General features: G+C 49.8%; 2 protein-coding genes across 2 annotated transcripts in view; both read right to left on the reverse strand.

The window, feature by feature from the left end:
* Positions 1–1278: 1278 nt before the first annotated feature.
* Positions 1279–5042, reverse strand: SLFNL1 (schlafen like 1). Its single transcript, XM_040974309.1, is given in 5 exon segments — positions 1279–1575; positions 2176–2319; positions 2492–2836; positions 4514–4887; positions 4890–5042. Coding segments are annotated over 5 exon segments (1050 nt in total). The 5' UTR covers positions 4948–5042; the 3' UTR covers positions 1279–1446.
* Positions 5043–8051: 3009 nt separating this feature from the next.
* Positions 8052–21956, reverse strand: part of SCMH1 (Scm polycomb group protein homolog 1) — a 139096-nt gene continuing 125191 nt past the window's right edge. Inside the window, exons 12-14 of the mRNA XM_040974306.1 lie at positions 19748–19942; positions 10090–10232; positions 8052–9146 (exon numbers count right to left, since the gene is read on the reverse strand). Coding sequence (XP_040830240.1) covers positions 9021–9146; positions 10090–10232; positions 19748–19942 — 464 coding nt within the window. The 3' untranslated portion in view covers positions 8052–9020. The remainder of the gene's footprint in view (positions 9147–10089; positions 10233–19747; positions 19943–21956) is intronic.

Genomic DNA, 21956 nt, shown 5'->3' on the forward strand with positions numbered 1-21956 from the left:
GGTAAGAGGGAGCAGCCCAGGGAGGACGCCTGGGTGCCCACAGAAGGGTTATGGTGCCAGAGTTCATCTGTGATGTCTGTTCCATGGGGGTGACCAAGGGCCTTTAATCTATGAAGTGGAAGGGGATCAAGTGCAGTGTGGTTCCCCAAGTCCCTTTTCTACAAAACTCTTAACAAGATTTCTGGAATTGCTATTGGCTCAGATTCCCGATTCAGGAGTATCCTTTATTAAGGAAAACCAAGTGGGTGACTGCCACGTCCTAGTGTTGGTTCTGAGCACACTGCAGGGGTCAGCACAGTTGACCCCTGACTACTGTGCATGTATGTGTCTTGGTGTGGCGAGAATGAAAAGTCCCTCAAGGGCACAGGCCATCGAGTGCAGACATGTTGGAAGGAGCCGTGGTTGACAAGACTGGATAACAGGCGAGCACAAACCTGACAATGGTGAGGCCTGCAATGGTCTGGAGAGCTATTTCTGGTGGGGGGAGAGGGACAGCCAGGGTGGTGCTAAGGCACTGGGGCAGGAGGGCATGACTGGGTCAGAGGAGCTGGGGCAGGCAGGGCAGAATGTGAGCCATCTAAAACTGGCCTTACTCTTGAAATGGTAATCTCAGAGGGCTCTGAGTACTGGTGAGACTGTTTCTGCTGATGGAGAAAGTGGAGGAAATGGACAGAGCAGGAGTCCTCTCCAGGGGCCAGAGGAGGTTTGGAGTGGAAGCTGGGCCTTGCTGGCACAGGTGCTGCCCTTAGGGTACTGGCCCCAACCACTGCCCTACATAGGGGTGATGCTGAAGCAAGCGACAGTACCTAGTTGCAGTCCCCTGGAGAGCCTGCCTAGCCGGCTGGGCTCTCACCCACAGCTCTGGTAGCAGCCCACCGCAGGCTGTGGCTTTTGGCCAGTAGGAGTCAGGGGGTCACTGGTTGCCATGGGACACACAACCCAGCAAACATCTGACCTGCCATCCAAGAGTCTTGGGAAGAACCACTTTGCCCCTGGTGTGTGCAATTTATTAGGGAGCTTGGGTAGCCTCACGTCCCCACAAGTGGGACCCAGAAGCCATATGTTAGCATCAGTCACAGGCCTCACCCCCTTGTAGGGCTCGCCTGAAGGGACCATCCCTTTCTCACATGGTCCAGTGCAGACCCCGGGCTGGGGCAAGATGAGTGCTTCATGGAGGCTGGTACTGTTGTAGCTTGGCCCTGGGATGCCTGGCCTCATCTTCATAAGCTCCGTGGGGATCATGTGGAGAGCAATGTCAGCTTGGGGCCTGTTTGGGGCTGGAGTCACATGGGGACCATCCCATGTGTAGTGGTGAGGGATCCAGGATGTGGGGTCTCCGCCCACCTCCAGGCGGCTCACTGGGGTGGCATTCAAAGGACTCAGACCCGAACAGGAGCTCCTTGGCTCTCCCTGCCAAGTGTGGCACCTGCCAGCTGCCCCAAGGCCTCACAGGACACAACAGGTGCAGGAGACAGGCCAGAGCCGCCGCTGCTGTTGCCGCTGCTGGAGCTGCTCCTTCTCCACCGTCAGCACCTTCACCTTCTCCTCCAATCTGCCCAGCTCCGCCATCCACTTCTGAGGGGACAGTGCGGGAGCAGATGGCCAAGCTGCCAAGGTCTCAGGCCTGCCCACCAACCACCTGTGATAGAACCTGAGCCCTGGTTGGGTTGGGGGGTTGGGGTTTCTCAGCTGGGGGGAGCCAGACCTGTTGGCCATGCTTACTGTTTCTAGTTTGCCAAGGGGTCCCAAAGGAAGACACCCACGTGTGGGACTTCATGGTGAGGCCATCCTCCTTGGCACCCCTGTTCCTTCCTTCCCTCCCTCCTTGCTCCCTGCTTTCCCCATCTCCTTCCTCCCTCTTAAAAATGTTCTGCTTGTGGCTGTGCTCCTGTCCGCTACAAGGTGAAACTGGGTCCTCGGGGGCTTGGTACCCACTCCCCACCACTCGATACCTGAGTGCACCAAAAACCCGAGCTGGGCTTTGGGTGCTGGAAGAAGAATGGGTACAGATTTTTAAAAGGAGGGTGCCTGGGTCTCTTTGCCTCCCACCATTGAGCAGTGGGGTACAGAATGAGCTGGTGTTATTTTAATATGAACCATGCTGTGTGGTAACACAGGACCAGGGCCACATGGGAGCTGCCTTGGGGCCTGGGATCAGCTTGGGCCCCTGCTCACCTGCCGGCACCACTGCTGGATGGCACTGACAGACAGTGGGCCCTGGATGCTCCCATCGCGGCGCAGGAACACCTCGCCCTGGTCTGTCTCGTAGAGCTGCGGCTCACCCTGGGCCTTGGGGGCGTGCACAGTCAGGCGCAGTACCTGGGTAGGGCAACCATGGTAGACTGCGTGTCGCCCCATGCTGTGGGCAGTCTCCCACTCTCAGGTGGCCCCTCATTCATTGCTCTGCAGCCCCAGAGAGACCATTCCCCCAACCTCCTTGGCTGTGGTTGTCCTGAGTGAAGAAGGATGACAGGGCGGACCACAGGCTCACCTTGAGGGGGGTGTTGGTGGCAGCGGTGCTGATGACAGGAATGAAGGTGAGGGTGTAGGCATCAGGGAAGACCTGAGGTCTGAAGCCCTGCAGGATGGAGTCCACTAGCAGGCGTGCCCGGTCCTCTTCACGGTGGCTGCAGCGGATGCCCTGGACACGGCCACTGTCTTCCACACCCACAAGCAGGCTGCCACCCTCACTGTTGAGGAAGGCGCATGTGTAGCGCCTCACATGGTGCTTGAAGGCCAGGCTCAGGTACTCGCCACTACCCCGCTTGAACTCCATGTTACGTGTCTCACTGCCCAGGAGGGTGCCCTGGAAGAGCCGCTCCTGTCCCAGGATCTCCTGGTGGACAATGGCGCTGTCGGAACGTACACCACTGGGCCGGTGCTGGGGGCTGTGCTGCTGCCAGGCCCGGGGCCTGCTAGGAGAGAGGCCTGTAGGCCGAGCAGGTGGCTGGAACCCAGAGCCAGGGCTGGGGCTGCAGTCCTGCCGGGCATGGTGGGGTAGGAAGAGATCAAGAGCAGGGTGTTTGGACTGAGGCCACATCAGAGCTCCTCCAGCCCTCAAGAGACTGCCAGAACCCTGGCCCATGCCTACCACAGGCATCCTGATGTACCCTTCCGGGGCTTCAGGTCCAGTGATGCCCTCACTAATAAGGGAAGTGCATGGGAGAGCCCCCACCTGTGCTTGAAGGCCTGGTTCATGTGCTTACTGCTGCCCTGCTTGAATGCCATGTTTTCCACCCTTTTGGAGCCAGCAAGGGGCATTGCTGCCAGACCCAAGGCTCAAGCCACCTGCTGCTTGGCCTGCTGGGCTGGGCTGTAAGTGGGCTGTGGTGCCCAGAGGGTGGGGTCAGGGGAAGAGATTTCTCCTTCCTGGGGTTGGAAGCTGGGACACCTGTTGGCTGAACTTTCCCATGTGGACTGCAGATCAGCTTCTGATGCCCAGAACCAGGTTCTTCCAACACTTCTGTGATGGCTGCAGGTCCCTGAACTGTTGGGTGACCTGAGACCCCCACCTATCTCAACCCCTGAAACTTTTGCAGACCACTGTGCCTGCCCCACCCCCTCCGTCCCTCCTGAGGTCTCTTTCGTCTGGTTCCTGTTCTGTCTGGGGCGTAGGCATCATGTTCTGGCCACTTTGCAGGTTGGATGCCCATTCAGGTCAGTCCCTCACAGGTCTCCATGACTCTGGGCACTCTCCATCATGCCCTGCTCACTGACCCTAAATGCCAGTCTGATAGTTGCTTCTACAAACATTGCTGGCTTCCTGCTGCTTCCAGTTCACCAAGCTTCTAGGACTGGGCGCTTGGCCTGGGCTGAGGCAGAGAGTGAGAGGCATACTCCTGGTCCTGCAGCCATCCAGTCTGAGAATCTGGTAAAGCTGTCATACAAACATGCAATCAGCACACATGTGTTGAATGGTAAGTCATTGAGCTGTTCTGTTAACAGTTCAGACACCACAGGTGTCTCCAAAAGAAGTCAGCCCAGGTGTCCTGGGGGTGACCTGCCACTGCCCTCCTGCTCCTGTGCCCTGACTGGGCCATGCTCTCTATCCTACAAGCGCTAGGCCTGCAGATTCCTTCCTAGCTCCATCCTAGCTAACTACAGCTGTGGTCCGAGCCCCAGGGACTTGCTGATGTCTACATAATGCTCCCTCCCTTCTGCACAAAGTGTACTCAACACCTCTCTTTGCAGGTGCCCCCTATTTGCCATGACCTTCTGCCTGCCCACCTAGCTCTCTACAAGCAAGCCTGGTTCCCACTTTATTTAGCAGCTCTGTACTTTTGAACATGTGAGGGAGACTGAGAAAGGTCCAGACCTCTGTGGGCCTGAGGGCACCCAGGCTGCAAGGCTGTGAAGTCCACAGGGCCTGGTGAGGGCCCCCATGTGGCTGCCCAGCTGGGGGCAAACGGTGAAGGCCAGCTTTGTTCTCTGAGGCAACCCACTCTGCAGGCCACTGGCAGCCAGGCCTGCCCTTGAAGTGGGACCTTGGCAGCCTGTTGTGGAGTTCACTCACCTCCCTGCGGCTCGTGGGTCCCCGGCCCTCCGTCAGCACCAGCTCCTTGCCACGCACTGCCAGCTCCTTTAGAATCCGGTGCTCCTGCCAGGCCACCTGCAGGCGCCAGGGGAGCGAGGCCAGAGTGGCCTTGGGGGTGGTCACCTGCACCAGTGCGTAGGCCTTCCCGGGCCGCCGCACCACCTCAATGTCCTCCCGGGCTACGGGCAGCTGCAGACGCTCCAGAGTGTCCCGTAGCAGGCAGGCAAGCACGGGCACGGAAAACTGGGGGTTCAGGTGGCCCACATAGAGAGTGTGTGTGCTGGGCCCCACCTCCAGGCTGCAGTCCTCAGGCGGGGGCTCTTCTGGGGGTATGGCTGGCAGGCACTGCTTGCTTGGGGGCTCCGTGGGATGTCCCACATCTAGGTGCATGCTGATCTCTTTTGGGGGGTCATGGGAAGGGTCTGCCTCCGGAGGGTTCAGAAGGTCCTTACTGCTGGCTGTTCCATCCTGGACCCTGGGCTCTGCAATTAGCCCAGGGCCTCCTGGGGGACTTGGGGCTGCCAAGGCTCCTGGGGGGCTCCCACCTTGGCAGAGGCTGGGTAGGGCCAGAGAGAGAAAGAGGGAGGGAGGGCCTGGCATCTGCCCTTGGCCTAGCATGAAAGTGTCAGGCAGGATGGAGCCAGCCTATACCCCGTGGGAAGACTGAGGGGCAGAAAGGATCAGAAGCCAGGTCCTATAGGGCCCCGTCATATCCTTTCACTGCCTCCCCTTCCTATTCTACAGGCGTGCGGGTTTCCTGCCCGCCAAAAGAGAATCTGCACCTCTGGACATCCAAAACACCTCTCAAAGAAGGCGCTCTGGAGAAGAGGGCACAGCCCAGCACTTTGCAGGCTGGCCAGACGCCCCATGGCTGCTCTCCCTGCTTGGCTTATACCCTGCTCTGAACCCCTAGCATAGCTTGGACCCTCTTTTTGGTTCAGTGAGCAGGAGGGGGCTCTTGTGCCTCCTACTCACAGCCCAGGACCCCCCCCCCCCCAAGCCAGGTGTGTCTACACCCGTAGTACTCCTGCAACTCACCCCCACACCAATCTCTGCTTTGCATGGGAGCTGCCACTGGTCTGTAGCTTTTCAGATTGTATCCTGGGAGCTGCCATGGCTGGGTTGGGGGCAGTCAGGGTAATCAGATGCGCAGAAAGAGGAGGCCCATGAGCTTTGGGTCCTGCCAGCTTCTGGAGGGGTAAGGGGCGTGAGGGGTGCTGGCCCTGTACTCCCACAGCTCCCACGGGGACACTTGGGAGGTTGGCACTGGAGCAGTGAGACCCAAGGTTATAGGAAGTGGGTGGGGCCTACACAACCACCTCTGTGATCTCACTAGCAACAATGGCTTCCCAGGCAGCCTCAGATAGGCAGGCCTGTGGAGGTCAGGTGGCAGGAGTGCTCCTGTGCTCCCAGTGGATTCTGCCCTGGGAGCAGACAGAGTGCCTGCCCACCAGAGCTTTGTTAGATGCTGGGCAGCTTCCGGAACCCCAGGGCTGAAGATGTACCTGCCCTCTTGTAAAGCCTCCGCAGGCCTGGTACCCACGCAGTGTGCCAGCTGCCACTTCTAGGGCTCTGCTGCCCGAAGCCTCTGCTCCTACTTCCAGTCCCAGGCTCTACTGAGCACTGACTTCTTTTGAGATGGATCAAGATGAAAAGTGGGCTCCAGGGCATCCCCCTTACCAGGCCCTTCTCTATGCCCCAGAGGTTAGGGCAGCGAAAGTACAAGGTTAACAAATCCTTCTCCTTGCCTGCTGAATTTGACCTTTGATTACTTTTCTAGTTCTGTTCCCTAGGAAACCAGATAAATGCGGAATGTCAACTGTTTCAAGACAACATTACTTAGGGTAAAAAATGCCCTCTAATGTGCACACTCTGTTCTTGGTGCTCCAGGGGTCAACTACAGATGCTGGAGAGAAGCCATGGCCTTGGGCACAGCCCTCGCAGAAACCCTGGACACTAACTGGGCCTGCTGAGCTGCTCAGGACTCTGCATCCTGGGAGCAGGCAGCGTCTGAAGCGACATCAGCCTTCGTCCTGCTCCTTCCAGCTCAGAGCTCAGTACCTGAGCTGCCCCCGGATAACTGAGAAGTGCTCCCAATGACGATGGCTCTGTAAGGACTGCTCTGCTGGCTTGGGGCAGCATTGTCCCTGTCTAGGCAACCTTTATGGGGAATGCCACATGAGTGCAGCCTGTCAACACTAAAAGGTCAGCCAAAGCTGAGAAAGCTAAGGTTCCTCGTGGGAGTAGCAGGCAGAAACATGGATTGCATCCCTTAGTAGCTAGTGCGTGCTGGGCAAATCACTTAACCTTTCCCAGCTTTAGCTTCCCCATCTGTGGAGGTGGAGGGTGAGGAACACAATAGCTAACTTTTGCAGTGGTTGTGAGGTTTAATGAGGCAATACACACAATTAACACTGCACTCTAAGCCTTCAAAAAAAAAAAAAAAAACTTGTCTGTAAAGTTGTACTACTCTTGGTGATAAAGGGGTTGGGTGATGTGGGGCCATTGTGTCCCATCAGGCCCAGCTTTGACATCTGTCTGGCCTGTCTACCTATGCCAGTGTTACTACCTTAGTCCTTGTGTCTCTTGGGTGGGGCCAATCCCTGCAGTTCACTGCCAGGTTCAGTGAAGTTCTCTTTGGGAATATCCTGAATGAGTGGCTCCTTCTGGGCCCCAGTGCCTGGGACTTTATGGAACACAGAAGCTATTCTGGTTAACAGCCTTGACCCTAATGGCTTCCTGACAACCATGTTAGAACCTCACAGTGGCTAAGTGGGAAAAGTCACAACTTGTCACTGGTGATAGCTACCCTCTCACAGCGAAAAGGGCCTAAAGAAGGAAAGTGGCAGATACAAAGCTTTACAGGCAGTGCTGGAATCTCTGTAAGGCGAGAACCCCTGCCTTGGAGTCAGGTTACTTGGCTCCAAACTCCATCTTGGCACTGCCTGCTGTGGAGACTGAGAGAATTCTAATTCACATAAACCAGGCTATGTGGCCCATAGTAAGGAATGCAGAAGTGCTAGTATTGGGTTAGATCTGGTAGTTGGGCTGCTGCCTCCTCCTGAGGGCTCTGTACCCTCCACAGGGCTGTGTCCCCAGGCTCTGGACTTGTACTCAGCCCCGAGTCAGTGCATGGGGCAAGGCACAGACCTGCCCTGCATTCCTCCTTAGGCCTCCGAGGGTAACAACAGACATGGGCACCGAGGCTTCCTCCTGCTCAGCCTTGTGTGGCTGCTACGCACACCACAGCCAAGCCCCCTGCCAGCACAGGCCTTTTAGGGCAGGGTGTGCATGTATGCGTGTGTGTGTGTGCCCTCCGGGACACTGGGACCTATGTGTGCCTCTGGAAGATGGTCTGATCTTGAGGGATTGCTGGACTCAGCAGAGCTCTTGGGGAATCACTGTGTCTGAACTCCCCACTTTATAGATGGGAAAACCAAGACCAGGAGAAGGGGAGAGAGCTGCCCTGTGAATGCACGGCAGTTTGGCTGTCGGCTGACTAAGAAGACGCTGGGAACCATTTTTTTCTTTTATTTATAAACAAACTGGCATCAAGTCAGTCCAGATGGCAGCGGGAGTAGCTATGCTGTGGACCTGCTCACGGAAAGCATGTGGCTAGTGCAGTGGAAAGAGTCACTCAGCCCGAGACCTTCCCTCCTGCTCCACAGGTGTTAGGGTCATCGAGCCCAATCTTCTTCACCAGCATTTCTGGCCAGGGCGGGGAGCTGTGGTAAGGAACATGAAGCAAGCGGCTCCTCCCATGCCTACAGATGAGGCTTGGCACCGCAAGGGACTGCTGGGGAGAGAGAAGGGAAGGTTGACAGGGACCCTTCCTTCTCCAATGCTAACTGCTATGGTCAAGGCCTTATGGGGTCATCCATTTCAAAAACAAAGTGCCCTTGGGCAGTGCCCTCTGAAAGGACATGACCATCTGGAGAGGCCTCTGGACCCAGCAGGGCAGTCTTCCTCCCACTGAGACCCAGTGACTGGTATAAGAGGATTAACCAGAGGGTTTGCCAGAAATAATAAATTAGCAATAGAAGATTTTTTTTTAAAGGTAGAGATCTGCACCATGAGTTCAGAGTCAGGGAGTTTGGTAAGAAGGGAGAAGCCATGGGGCAACAGGGTGCCCCACCAAACCAGCAGGTGGTGAGGACATGGGCACAGGTGCCAACCCAGGGCCTATCTTCCTAGGCCCCAGGGCTGGCTTCTTCCTCTAACACTTAGAAGGGCTCAGTCTAAATTCCTGATGAGAGGCTAGGCTTGAAAAATAAATAGAGACCTCAGAGCGGTGACAGGGCTGAGGAGAGAGCCCTAGAGCCCGAGTGTTCTCCTCCTCAGTCCTTCATGGAAGGACGTGTCATGGTGGGAGGGGGCAGCAAGGGGCACCACACAGCCTGCTGGTGAGCTGAGGTGGCTGGAAGCCCACTGGGTGTGGGGTGAGCTGATGACCCTTCTTCCTGGGAGGCAGACTCTCCCTCTGCTCTCAGAACTTGCCCTGCTTCAGCCGATCGATGTGGTAGGAGAGCTTGAGGGCAGGCCCCAGTTTCAGACCCATGTACTTCATCATCATGTCGCTGCGCAGTAGAAGCAGGGCCTTGCCATCAATCTCCTGGGGGAAGAGGGGCAGTGCCATCACACACCTGCGTGATCTGACCACCCCAGATTCTGAATAAAGGTCACCCACGAAGGGCCAACCTACTGTGAGTGACATCGGCGCCTGCTGTTCTTCTTACCTTTCATCTTGAAGAATGTTCCGCCCCAGATATCCACCACAGACCCCACCCAGTTAGACTCTTCACACATTCCCATCCTTCTCCTTTCTCCACAGCCCAAGAAGAAGTTTCTTTGCCCTCCCACCGTTACTTGGCTCAACCCCACATCTTCCCAGAAGCCTCCACTGGTAGTGCACCTGTTTCATCCTGACCCTCCACTGCTCCTCTATGGGTCCTCATCTCTCCTGAGTGGTAGGGTCCCCCTCTGTGGGCTGGCAGTGAACAGCCACTCACTGAGCAGTTGAGAGGCCTGTGGGTTCAGCCCTTTCACCTGGCTGGTGTGGGCAATGTCAATAATCAGTGAAAAGATCAGAGATTGGAGGGCCCTTAGCAGAAGAGCACTGGGCTAGAAGGGAGTGAGCTGGAGCCCCAGATCATGAAGATGGATCCAGAGCAATCCCCAGCTGTGGAGCTAAAGGGCTGCTTGCAGAGCTGGGCGGGTAGAGGACCGGATGCTGACAACACTAGACAATGGGGGGCTGCTTTGTGAGAGACTCGTTAAGTTGGGCTGAGGCTCCTGAGTCAAGGGGAGGCAGATGGAGAAGCAAATACACCAAGCAAAAGACAGATTGCTATCCCTGGAACCAAATCCTTAGGCCAAAAACACTAAGAATGTGGCTGAGTCTAATTCTATAACAGTAGAGTCTGTCTGTTTATGGTGCCTCCTATGTAAGTCCCAAAGAACCTGAATCAAATATACTTCCCATACCCTTTAAGAAACTAAAAGCTGCAGAAGCAAATCTCCAAGCAAACATGGCAGAGGTCAGACAGGGCACCTACGTGTTTACGAAAGAGGTCAGCGTGGGGTCCAAGCTGAGGGTCAACTTCCCGGACAAACTGCATCACGTCCTCGACTGTCCAGGAGGAGGGGTCTCGGCCGCTCAGTCGAGAGGCATCCCGGCTTTCCAAGTAGCATTCCGACCCTGTGGGACAGGACGGCACCTACTATAATGAGTGGGGACTGCTCTTGAAACCCCTTGCCCACACACTCTTGGCACATCTCAGTGAACTCCCAGGTGATGGGAGTGCAAAGGCATAAGCAGGGGAAATGAAGCAGCTAATAAGAAAGTCTGATCTTTGTTTTCAGAGGCTAGATTTGATAATCAGAAATGATCTTGAGTTTTGCTATGATTCAGTCTGGGGTACCAATGAAGGTAAGGTAGGGGGCTGGCATAGAAGCTGACTTTACTTTGGCTCTCGGGACCACTTCTAGAGACCCTGGCAGACAGGCAAGAGAGAGATTCTTGGGACTTTGGGAAAAATAAAGTGATGGCTAATAGCCTGGGTCCTCTTCCATGGCCTGGAGAATAGGTGACATCACTATAATCAGATGCATTAAAGGTAGCAAAGAATTTTTGCCTTGGTTGCTAGGAATCACAATGCTAACTACACTGCTCAAATTTTTATCTTAATCTTACCTCAAACAAAACTCCTCCTACTTCTCTTTGGGCCCTGGGCCCTCTGTATTTTGACCATCACCTATATTTTGACCACTTGTAGGTATGTGCCCTCTGCCTGGAATGTGCCCCTTGTATCCCTGCAGTTTTTTCTTTCTTTTTCTTTCTTAGTGAGTCCAACCTCACTAAGCCAATCTTGCCTTCAAAGACAAACTCTTTTATGAAACATTTCCGGTCTCACCTGAATCTCCCAAAGCACAGAGTGTTATCTCTTGCTTATAGCACATTTGGTAGATTTTCCCGAGTAATCAATTCTTCATAAAGCAGTCAATGGGACCTTTCTAAACTATTTAATTGACTCAGGTCACTATTCGCTGAAACCCTCACTGTGATGGACTCCCCTGGATCAAGAAATGCACCCTGAGCTCCTTGGCAGGTTCTCCGAGGCACCCCTATCACCCTGCCCTTCCCATCTTTGCTGTTACTACATTCCATACACATGTCTACCTGCAGCTCACCCAACTCACCTACACTCAGGCACACTGACTGCCTCTCTGATCCTTGACTTCTCTGGGATGGTCTTTCTCCACCTTGAGCTCCTTTCAGATTCTGGAGCTCATCACAAACACTGGTTCCTGAGGGAGGCCTTCCCTGATCACCTCATTGAGGCAGGCAATTCCTCAACAATCACTCTTAAAGCAGGTACCCTAGTTTTTGCCCCTTAGAGATATCACTACCTAGAGTAATTTTATGCATTATTTAATTTGTGCTTATTACCTACTTTCTCCTTACCAAAGATAAGCTATTTTGCTCTCTGCTATGTGTCCAGCACGATTAGAAACAGAACCTTGGAGAAGATGACAGTATTAATAACTTCCCTCATACCTGGGGGATGGTTTAACTTTCAAAATGCTTCTATATTCCTACCTTCATCTGATTGTGGCATAGTTAATGCTCCTGTGGAAAAATCAGGTTGGCATTCCCATCTCTGTTTTGCCTATGACAATGACTTGGGGGGTGAGATGAACTTCCTCAGATGTCAAGACAGGAGGCTGAGGCTAGAATCAGCTTTCCCTTCTATGTCTACTTGAGAGACTTTTGTATTTCATTTGCCACCTTTCTGGGTTAGGGTTGAAGGAGGGAAACTATGAACTCCAGTCTTCATGAAAGCTTTTACTTTTCATTGTGAGCTTTGCTAATGGAATTTTCTTATTCTTTCATATACCCCCAACCCTGGGCTAGGGAGGAGAAACAGGGTATGGAGGTAGCATTCCCCTGGCTCCCTGTTGCTTTTTTTTAGACCATCCTCTTAGAAAGCTCATGATTTTTAGATGCCAAACAGGTACCAACCATCTGTTCTTCCTGGTTATTGTTTAGAGATCTCTATCCCTTGTTAAAAGAAGACTTGTTGATGGTTAGCTCACTATCTTTTGCACCATCTCAGTTCCTGCCATAACTCTTGGAAGCAATCCACAGGTCTACAATGCGACCAATGATTTTCACCTCCACCTGACTTCAGTTATCTACTGCCAAGGTCACTGTCTGGTTCCTGTCATCATTTGGAACACATTCACTTTAGAGTTGGAAATATTCTAATATCTGACTCACAACAACCTGTCTTTTCAATTCTCTTGGGACTTAGATCTGTACAACTCTTACATCACCAAGTTCTTTGGCATATCAAACTTTCAATTTCCCCCTCCTTTTTCTCCTCCCATCTGGCTTGGATCCCGTGACTCATGATTTAAATTCTCCCCCCAGCTCAACTGATGTCTTTACATACTCTCTTCACATTCCTCCCTGCTGGGGTTTGTGTGGTGGGTGTGGAAGACAGGAAGATGTGAAGAGAACTGTTCCATTGCAGGCAGGGCCCCACGGAATTTGCCGCTGCACAGCAGGGCCTCTCTGATGTCTCTATATCCACCTGAAGGCATTTCCACATCCCTATGCATGGACACCTGGACAATCCCACTGGCATTTCTGTAATCTATTTAGACATTGTTTGCCTCTGCGGAGTTGGTCTTTACTATCAATGTGAGCTTGGAAGTTGATGTTGCTGATACCTTTTTGGCAAAAGGGCCTTTTATTATTGCTGCCCCCCCTTGACCATATACTAATCAAGGGTGTTAAGTCCCCAGGTGTAGTGGGAATCTATTCTTCCTTCTTTTCTTGATCTTTAACTCCCTCCTGTGATGCATTTCCTTCCTTAACTGATTCAAGACAAAGGATTATAGTAGGAATGTGTTACTGATTGATATGTACCATCTATTGAGAACTTCCTGACCACAGGGTCAAGATGGATAACATCCTGCTTTAAGGTGAAACAATTGCCAGAATTATCCTTGAACACCCACTTTACCATGACATAAAAAGCCTGAGCCAGAGTTTGATTGCTTGTGTATAAATAAAGCAGACAGCTTTCCCGCATTGTTCATTATGATCCTGGAATTGTAGTGGTCCATTTTTCGTTCCTCTTTACACCTCATCCACGCACCCTTCTTGAGTTCCGAACTTGGCTGGAGCTGGACTCCGGCACCTCCCATCTTCTCTATCTAACTTACCAAAACCTTTACTTCTCAAGCTGTCTTTTCTTACCTCGTATCTAAGTTACTAAGAACAAAAGAAGAAAACTAGAGTTCTTATAAAGTAAAAAACTTGTCTATAAGCATAGCTGGATCTGTAATGTTTCCTGTAAACTATTCCCTTCTCTCTGGTCCACTTTCTTTCATCTTCTTTATGCCTAATCCAATATTTCTGCACTCCTAAGTCCTGTCCTTTTCAGTCCTCTATTTACCAAAGGACACAATCTTCCTTCCCTTCAGCCTTTGGAGTTTTGGGTGCGGCTTGGCACATTTGCGCTCCTTCAGCTAGGTCTGATTTTCCGCTTTTGGAAGACCAGTTCTGTAAACCCCGGCGGGGTGCCGTGTCTCTTGCCATTGGGCCGGAAGTCCCCCACCACTGGGCTGCAGGGGCGGGGGCCCCCTGTACCTCTGAGTCTGGCTGCTGGGCTGTTAACGACTTCGGATACAGGCAGTGTTTTGAGACCTGGCTTGTCCCTTACATAGGGGGGACGACCTTCTATGAGAGCCAATTTTTCTGATCACTGGGTCACCATGGACCACTGGGTCCACTGTGCTAATCAGTCCTGAGTTTTAAGCATGGGAGCTATTTTTTCATCACCTGTTCCTCCCAACACCCCCTTTAGGCTGTCTTCTAGCAAATTTAGAAACCCTTCAATTGGTTTGTTCTCTAAAATGTAAAAGTTTAAGACGCCTCTGTGATGTGGATTAGCCCCAATATCCCCTAGCTAACTCTTCCAAGTGGCCAGTTAATGCCATTTTGGGTCCAGACATCTTTCGGAACCTAGCTGATTGCTGCATGCATTCGGAAAAATGGGGGGGGGGGGTCTCATTCCCTCTTCACTCTCAGTTTTCTGTCTTTTCCATAGTTTTCTAGCCATGAAGTAGGAAACCCTAGTGCTCTCTTCCAGTGCTCTGGCGCCATGTGCTTTCCTCATCTCTTTTGTCATCTTTCTAAGAAACCCTCATCTTAGCCTCCATCTGCAGTCAGCCCCCACCCTATCCCTCTGTCCGCCATCTTGCCTTTTCTCTCCCTTCCATCCCCCTCTGTCTGAAGGTCTCCTTTGCTCTCCTCACTGGGTAGCAAAGATTTCCTGTTTAAAACTTTTTTCTGTTTTAACCCTTGGCCTAACTTGCTCTCCCAGTTTCTTTTGACTTGACCACACCCAGCCACCCTAAGGGCCTAAATTTCTCTAGCTTTCCCTTCCACTCCCACCCCTTAGCTGAGAGGGGTGGGGTAAGAGATAAGTGATTTAGCCTTTCTTTAAAAAAAAAAGAGGAAAAGAGGAAAAAAGAAGAAAAAAAATGCAACTTGTTCTGTAACTTAATGTAATGTAACAAATACTTTGGTATAAAGTTGTCCTAACCCACTGTTAAATTACTCCAAAGCATAGACAAACCTATGTGCTTGCTTTACAAGATATTTCTAGGTCAAAGTATGTCGAAGAAGGTGTGGACAGGTTCCAATTAAAAGCATCTTTAATTCAGGTTGCTAAGAGATTTTTCAAAAAGCTGTTACAAAACCTGTTTTGTTTTATAATGTATGTTACCTGGTATGCATGTACATGTTTACATGGCAAGCTATGTAACCTATTCTAATTGACTTATAGATGAAAATGTTCATAGATGAGAATTGCTAAGCTAAATCTCTTAATTTTGATATAAACAAATCCTTGAGATTAGGGCCACAGAGAAATTCTCCAACTTCTTAGAATGCTTGAGGAATGAATTTGAGTATATTCCATTAGATTCTATGTAGAGAATAGGTGCTGTATAGATGCTAGATTCTTAAGTACCCTGGACATTAGGACAGAGCTTTAGAAACTTACAAATGGGACCTGAAAGTACCCTGATATCCTCTTAAAGGGGTCACTATGGTCTTTTACCTTAAAGACCAGGAGGGGATCCCATGGCAAAGCAGGATGAGAGAAGTGTGTGCTCCTGGTTCCAGTGAGACCCCCGGAGGCCTTCCAAGTGCTCTTAGTTGCAGAAGCAATGAACACTTTGCCAAGGATCATCAGAAAAGACACCCAGGGCCGTGTCCCAACTACCAAGGGGGTCATTGGAGATATGACTGCCCCTGAAGGCCAAGCACTTCAGGTCAGTCATTTCCCATTGGATCTCCCACATGGGACAGAAGCAGGCTGGGAACCTGCACACGGGCTCAAGGCCATCCACGGACTTCGGTGACACCACAGAACAGCACCCAAGAGCCCCGGGTAATTCTCACAGTGGAAGAGAAAACTGTAAGTTTCCATCTGGACACTGCCTTCTCTGTCCTAGCTAGCTTTGGCTTCTTCCCTCTCTTACAGTGACCATCAGGGTCTCTCAGGAGCCCCAAATTAGTTTAGGTGACAGACTAATCCAGAAGCTCAGAAAAGAAGCTTTTCTAGGGAAAACTTGGTTAACCTGTAACTGCTCAGCCCGCATCACTGACCAGGCTCCCGACAGGGCCTGCTTGCCATCTCACTCTTCAGTTTTACTAGACTTCACTGAGGTAGGACCCCTGAACTGTCATAAGGTAGACTTCATGTCTTCCTTATCTGCCAAGTTATTTTGGATTTCTCAGCTCATCTACTTAAGATTCTTGTGTTCTTCATGATTTGTTAGCCTATAAGTTAGTAGATTGCTTGCCTCTGCCTTAAAGTGTATAAAGTTCTGTAAAATCTTGTTGGAATACTATAAACTGCTGGGTTATTATAAATGAAAACTAGTTTAACTCTTGTGCCATCTACAGTGTGACTAGTAAGTCTTGTAACAGAATGTTGTAAGTGCTGTGTGTTATGTTCTAGCTAAATGTCTTCCTGAGACTCTGAGGGCTTACAACGATTGGTAAAGTATAATTGTTTAGAAAAATTGAACACTTGCCTGTTCCCTAGCTAGATGCAAAACTACTATAGCATTTCCAAACGGAAGTTGGCTTGCATTTACCTGTCCTGTGATGAGTTATATTCTGATGCCAATACTAATCCTTTCATTGTTTCAGACAACAATTTCATACAACCGAAAAGGTTTCATGTGTTCCATTGTATTCATTGGGCATGTTTCAAAATTTGGGACGTAAAATAGTTAAGTTAAACTGATATAAATCTAGTCCATCATTTTAATCTAAAGTAATGTTTATTCTGACAAAAGTTTGAAACCTGACAATTCTTTTATATCTAAGCTTGAAAGCCCAAGCAGTCCAACTGGGTTTCTAACTGAACTCATGACCTGCTAGGTTGGGAAAGATTATAATTATAATATGTTTTGTTATCTAGACTTCACCAAAGAGAAACGTTCAAGTGCCAGGCAGTACTTCAGACATCTGATGACTTCTACCTTCTACCAGGAACCTCTAGAACCCCCTACTGCTGCAGTTACTCAACAACGCCCCCTTTCAGCTCGAAGAAGCTAGAGCGGTCGTCGTCCCTTTATCCCTGTTCACTCCTCTGTTTTGAAACGTAAGGAGTTAGATAGGATGATAGACAGTCAGGGCCTCTGGTTCCTGGTGAAGCTACCCTGTCTACTTTGACCATTCAGGAATAATGAAGAAGCCAGTACAAGAAGGCCTGGCTAAGAGAAAATGAACTCAAGCCACCTTTTCAAAAGGACTCTTAATAACCCTTCCCTACATTCCCATCCACTGAAATACAAAATTTTTTTTCTAATCAAACCATTAACTAGTTTCTTTTGCAGGACTAGAAGCGTTCCTCCATCTCCCATTCCTCCCACCAGGCTGCAACCACTGCCAAGAAAAAACAGCTCTTAGAAGCCATAGAGAACAATACCCCTCTTTCTTTATATATAACAAAAGGGAGGAATGTAAGGAGCTATTAGAATATCCCACCCTGGACCTGGTGTCATTCTTTCTTCCTCACAGCTCACGAAATTCGCACCAGTCCAGCCATCCACCAATCAGATGTAACCTAGCATTCCACCTGAGAATCTCACCCCCAATCTTGCAGCCCCTTCCCCAACCCTGCCCACTCACCAATCATCCCTAGGCATTCACCTGCAGGCACCAATCCCCTGGGGCTGCTCTCAATCCCTCCCAATCCCTACCCCCAACACCTGGCAGACAAGGCCCCCAGGTGCTGCTCTCTCTCTTCTTTGCTCTTTCTCTTCTCTTCTCTCTTCTTCTGGCCTCCCTTCCCCTCCTCCCCTTTCCCTTCCCCTTTTCTGATCTCCACTACTTCCACCCTCTTCCTGCCCCGCTGGAATAAATCTCCTAAGATAGCTCATTGCGTCTGGTGTTTTCAGCTCACGGTAAAGAACCAGGTTGTGGGAATTGGCTGTGCGTAAAATATCCTAAGAACTGGAACTTAAACTGTTTTAAATAACTAACATTTGGTCCCAAGGCTTTGTGCTGTCCTCAAGTGCTTTCCCAGGCCTAAGCAGGAAGCTGGATGGGAAACAGGAATCCGGCACCCATATGGGATCCCAGCACGTGCAAGACGAGGATTTTAACCACGATGCTGTTGTGCCGGGCCCAAAACTGGCATTTCTAAAATCACCACATCCAACAGGTATTTCCTAGCCCCTATTTAAAAAAAATATTTATTAATTTTTATTGAAACTTAAAGCAACAGAGAGAAGGAGAAACAGAAAATCTTCTATTTGCTGGTTCACTTCCCAGGTAGTTGCAACAGCTGGAGCTGAGCCAATCTGATGCCAGGAGTCAGGACTTCTTCTGGGTCTCCCACATGGGTGTAGGGTCCTAAGGCTTTGGGCTGTCCTCAACTGCTTTCCCAGGCCACAAGCAGGGAGCTGGAAGGGATGTGGAGCTGCTGGGATACAAACCGGTACCCATATGGGATCTTGGTGCATGCAAGGTGAGGACTTTAACTGCTAAATTACTTTGCTGGGCCCTATCAGCCCTTATTTCACTGAAAATTTGTTGTACTATGCTGGGTACCATAGTATCAAATTTTCTGCTTTCTTTGAATGTGCCCTGGTTTCTTGGTAGGCAGTTCTTCCTAGTCCTACTTTTGGAACTTTGCTGATCCTCAGAACTCCATCTCTGGTCAACTTTTCATTTCACGTTATCTTCTGGAAAATGAGTGTCACTCACCTTATCATGTTCTGCTATATTTAATTTTGGTGCAATAATCCCCCCTAAGAATTGGACCTGCTGATCCTAGGTGACCCAGGAGCTCCTTCCCTTTCCTCTTGTCTAAGCGTGGCTGTCCCTGTCAATGAAAGGCACACAATCTACTCAGCAACTACATCTGGAAACTTCTCCCTCAGAATCCTTAACTGACTAAATTTACTTTTTGAAGTTTCCAATAGATTCTCCAGTCTTCAGTTCTTCTGTCATTCCTCTAATCCAGGTCTAGTATGGTAAACTCCTAATTGGTCTTTTATTCTTACTCCTCCTCAAATTCATGCTCAACACACTAGTCCGTGACCTAATCAAAGCACATTAAAAGCCTTTACTAGCTTCACACTGCCTCTAAGACTACTGTCAGACTCTTCAGCATGGCATTTAAGGTCTTCTCTAAGTCCTGTTAGCTTATATATATTTATATTTTACATTTTATGTTTATATGCAATTCCTCATATCATCTGTATCACAAGAGTACTTCAACAAGTTTGTTAAAAATTGAATTTTCTTAGACAAGTTTATTCTGTTTCAAAAAAGTTAAAATCCATGCATACAAGGGGTCTTCAAAGTTAACAAAAATACATATTATAAAGAGAAGCTATGTACAGCTTTAAAATTTTTTGGCACCATAGTAAACTTCCCTTTAATCCCACCTTTTATTAACTTTCTGAAGGGCCCTCATGCATGTTGCCTTTGCTCATGTTAATCCTCTTCTTGGAAAATTCTCCATCCTCTAAAACCCCTGGGGGCCATCCATGGAAGCTTTGTCTGAACACCAAGCTGCTTCATTCTTACAGTTTTCATATCATCCACAGTGCAACTTTGTCACTGCACTTAAGACATACTCTCGCAATGACTGGTTTAAGTGTTTTGTTTGCTCCACTAGACTCAGGACAGTGATCAGTTTTTGCCTCACGCCTTGGGACTCTGCACCCATGTGGGAGAACTGGAAGAGGTTCCAGCCTCCTGGCTTCAGATTGGCTCAGCTCCAGCCGTTGTGGCCACTTGGGGAGTGAATCAATTGGTGGAAGACCTTTCTGTCTTTCATCCTCTCTATATATCTGCCTTTCCAATAAATTTTTTTTCCCTCACCATGCTAACTACAGATGGTGTTCATATAAATGGCTAAGGGATAAAGAAATGAGTCCTTTTCCTGTCCCCATTGACCTTAGGTCTTTCAGCTTTTAGTTTCTGTCATTCTCAAACCAATCTCAGAGCTCCAGTTACTTCTTAGGTATGCGACCCAGCACAACAATAATGCCACCCCCAGTGCCACCCCTAGGCAAGAGAAAAAGTGGCACTTTCTGGCTTCCCAGAGCACAAGCAACAAGGAAAGGAAAGCCTAAGCGGGGTGACAAGAACCCTAATCAGCTTACCCCGGGAGCACAGCCTGTGCATGGCTAAGGCAGTACTGGATGGAAGGCCACAGGAGGGAAGTAAGGGCCGGAACCCAGGAGTTCGCAGAGTTTGGGAGGTGCTGACAAGGCTGGTGGGATTCAAAGCAGAGTCCATTGAGTCTGAGTGTGGCTCCAAGGACCTGGCCAGATTGTTCCCTAGAACAAAGGTTCCACCTGGAAAACAGTAAACCAGGGTTAGAATAGAAACTAATTTGGAAGGACTGCCTCGTGTTAGCTCCCAGCTATCTGCCTGAGAAGAGCAAGTAGTAACACAACAAACAAGCCTGGCTGGGGATTGGGAGGCCTGTGTACTGGGCATGTCTCTGGCTCTCAATTGGTGACCATCATTAAGTTTAATGTCTTTATCTACACTTGCGTTTCCTTAGAGTCTGTTCCTTAGACTAGATGGTCTTTAATGAGTTTTTTTTTTTTTTCTTTCCTGGTCTGCAAGTCCTGTTCTTTTCTGAACAAGAAGAATTTAAGAAAAAGAAAGAAATTAGGCTACTTTAGGATGGAAGAGACTACCTTGTATCTAAGATACTAGGGCAAGGAACTGCAGCAAGTGCTGTAGCAAGAACACACTTGTTCAGATGAAGGTCCTTTACAAGCCAACCGTCTGGTAAGCCAGCAGGTCAACTCGGGTATACTTCTTGATTCCTGGCTAAAGGTATTTCTGCAAAAGATCCGCTCTTACTTTCATTTCCTTCTTTTGTATTTTCCTGTTTTACAGAAGCATTCCAAGGAAGATGGGGGTATACAGTGGTGAGAGGTTGGGATACTAGAATCAAGCTTAGAATTTGGCTCTATAACCCAGCAGTGTCTCAGTCTGATCATCTGTAACATGGCTGGTCCACTTCTTCCAAGGAGCCTATGAACACCAGAAGACAATGTTTATAAATGTTACGAAGGGAATTGCCCCTTGGTGCCTCTGTGCCCAGCCCGTGGCAGCAGGCAGCAGTGTACCATTATTGCATTCCCTTTCAGGATTGGCCTCAGCCTAAACCAAGGCAGCTCCTCAGGCACAGCATGCCCTGATTCTGAGGGGGTGTCTTGTCACTGGCCCCTTCACCCTCTTTATGGTCTTCCTCAGAGATCAGATACTTAATCTTTGGCATTTACTTGAGTCTCCAATGAACACTGGTTCAAGCACATAGTTTGGCACACAGTAAGACTTCAGTGGCAACACAGTCTGGGATTGCAAGGCTGCTTCCTCACACGTGCATGGGCTCCAGATCAACTCTGGCTATCAATCCTTCTCCCAGGAGGTGATTCACTGAGCCCATTCCTAGAGGCAGTTCTGAAAAGAGAAATCCTGGAGACTCTAGAATACCTGAAGCACATCCCACTGCCTTCCTATTGAGGGAGTTCTTATTCATCCTTTCTAGCAGAGATGAGGGTAGTAGTGTCCACTTGGAGACATGGATGGAAACTCAACGCCTAGAGCAGGGGACCTCAGTTCAGAACATGGACTCATTCACTAACCAGGTGATTGTTGACAAGCAACTTGGCTTCTGTGAGCACCGGTTTCCTTATACAAAAAACAGGGAAAAAAATCATCCTCTGTCAGGCTAGGAGCATCAGGTAAGGAGACTGAATGGATGGAAACAAGTACTGCCTGCTTCATGTAAAGAACAGTGATGGTAGGAAAGCCAGGGGCTTACTAGATGCTGATGTAAACAACTGGGCATTTTTCTTACCAGCAATTTCAAGAATGCTGACTGAGATCTGGATCCTGAGGTGTGGACTGTGAAAACTGGAACTGACAGCACCTGGCCTATAAAGGATCACTATATCTTACTCTAATGAGACATACTGAATGCTCTGGGAGGACCTAGAGCTCTCCAGGTTGACCAAGTGACACCCTGAGTATATCTCGCAGGACAATGCAAGGGTGGAGATTCATCTTTAGAGCACATTCTACTTCTGATATTCACAGATTCCATGTTGACAACCAAGCTTTCCCTTGCATGGGGGGTGAACTCAGTGAGTACCTAACTACAGCTGTTGACCTACAAAACTTCTTATATCAACACAGGATTCATATACCAGTACAATCCTCCTGAATGTTTAAGTCACGCGCATATAAAAAAAATCCCTCTGAACTACATGTTCTACATCCTCCACTACCTGTTTATTCACCAAATATTAACGAATCCTGGGGCGAAGCACACTAATCCTCTGCCTGAAG

The sequence above is a fragment of the Ochotona curzoniae genome, unplaced genomic scaffold, assembly GCF_017591425.1.
Source record: "Ochotona curzoniae isolate NIBS_2020 unplaced genomic scaffold, NIBS_Ocur_1.0 contig_2404, whole genome shotgun sequence".
NCBI classification, from domain to species: Eukaryota; Metazoa; Chordata; class Mammalia; order Lagomorpha; family Ochotonidae; genus Ochotona; species Ochotona curzoniae.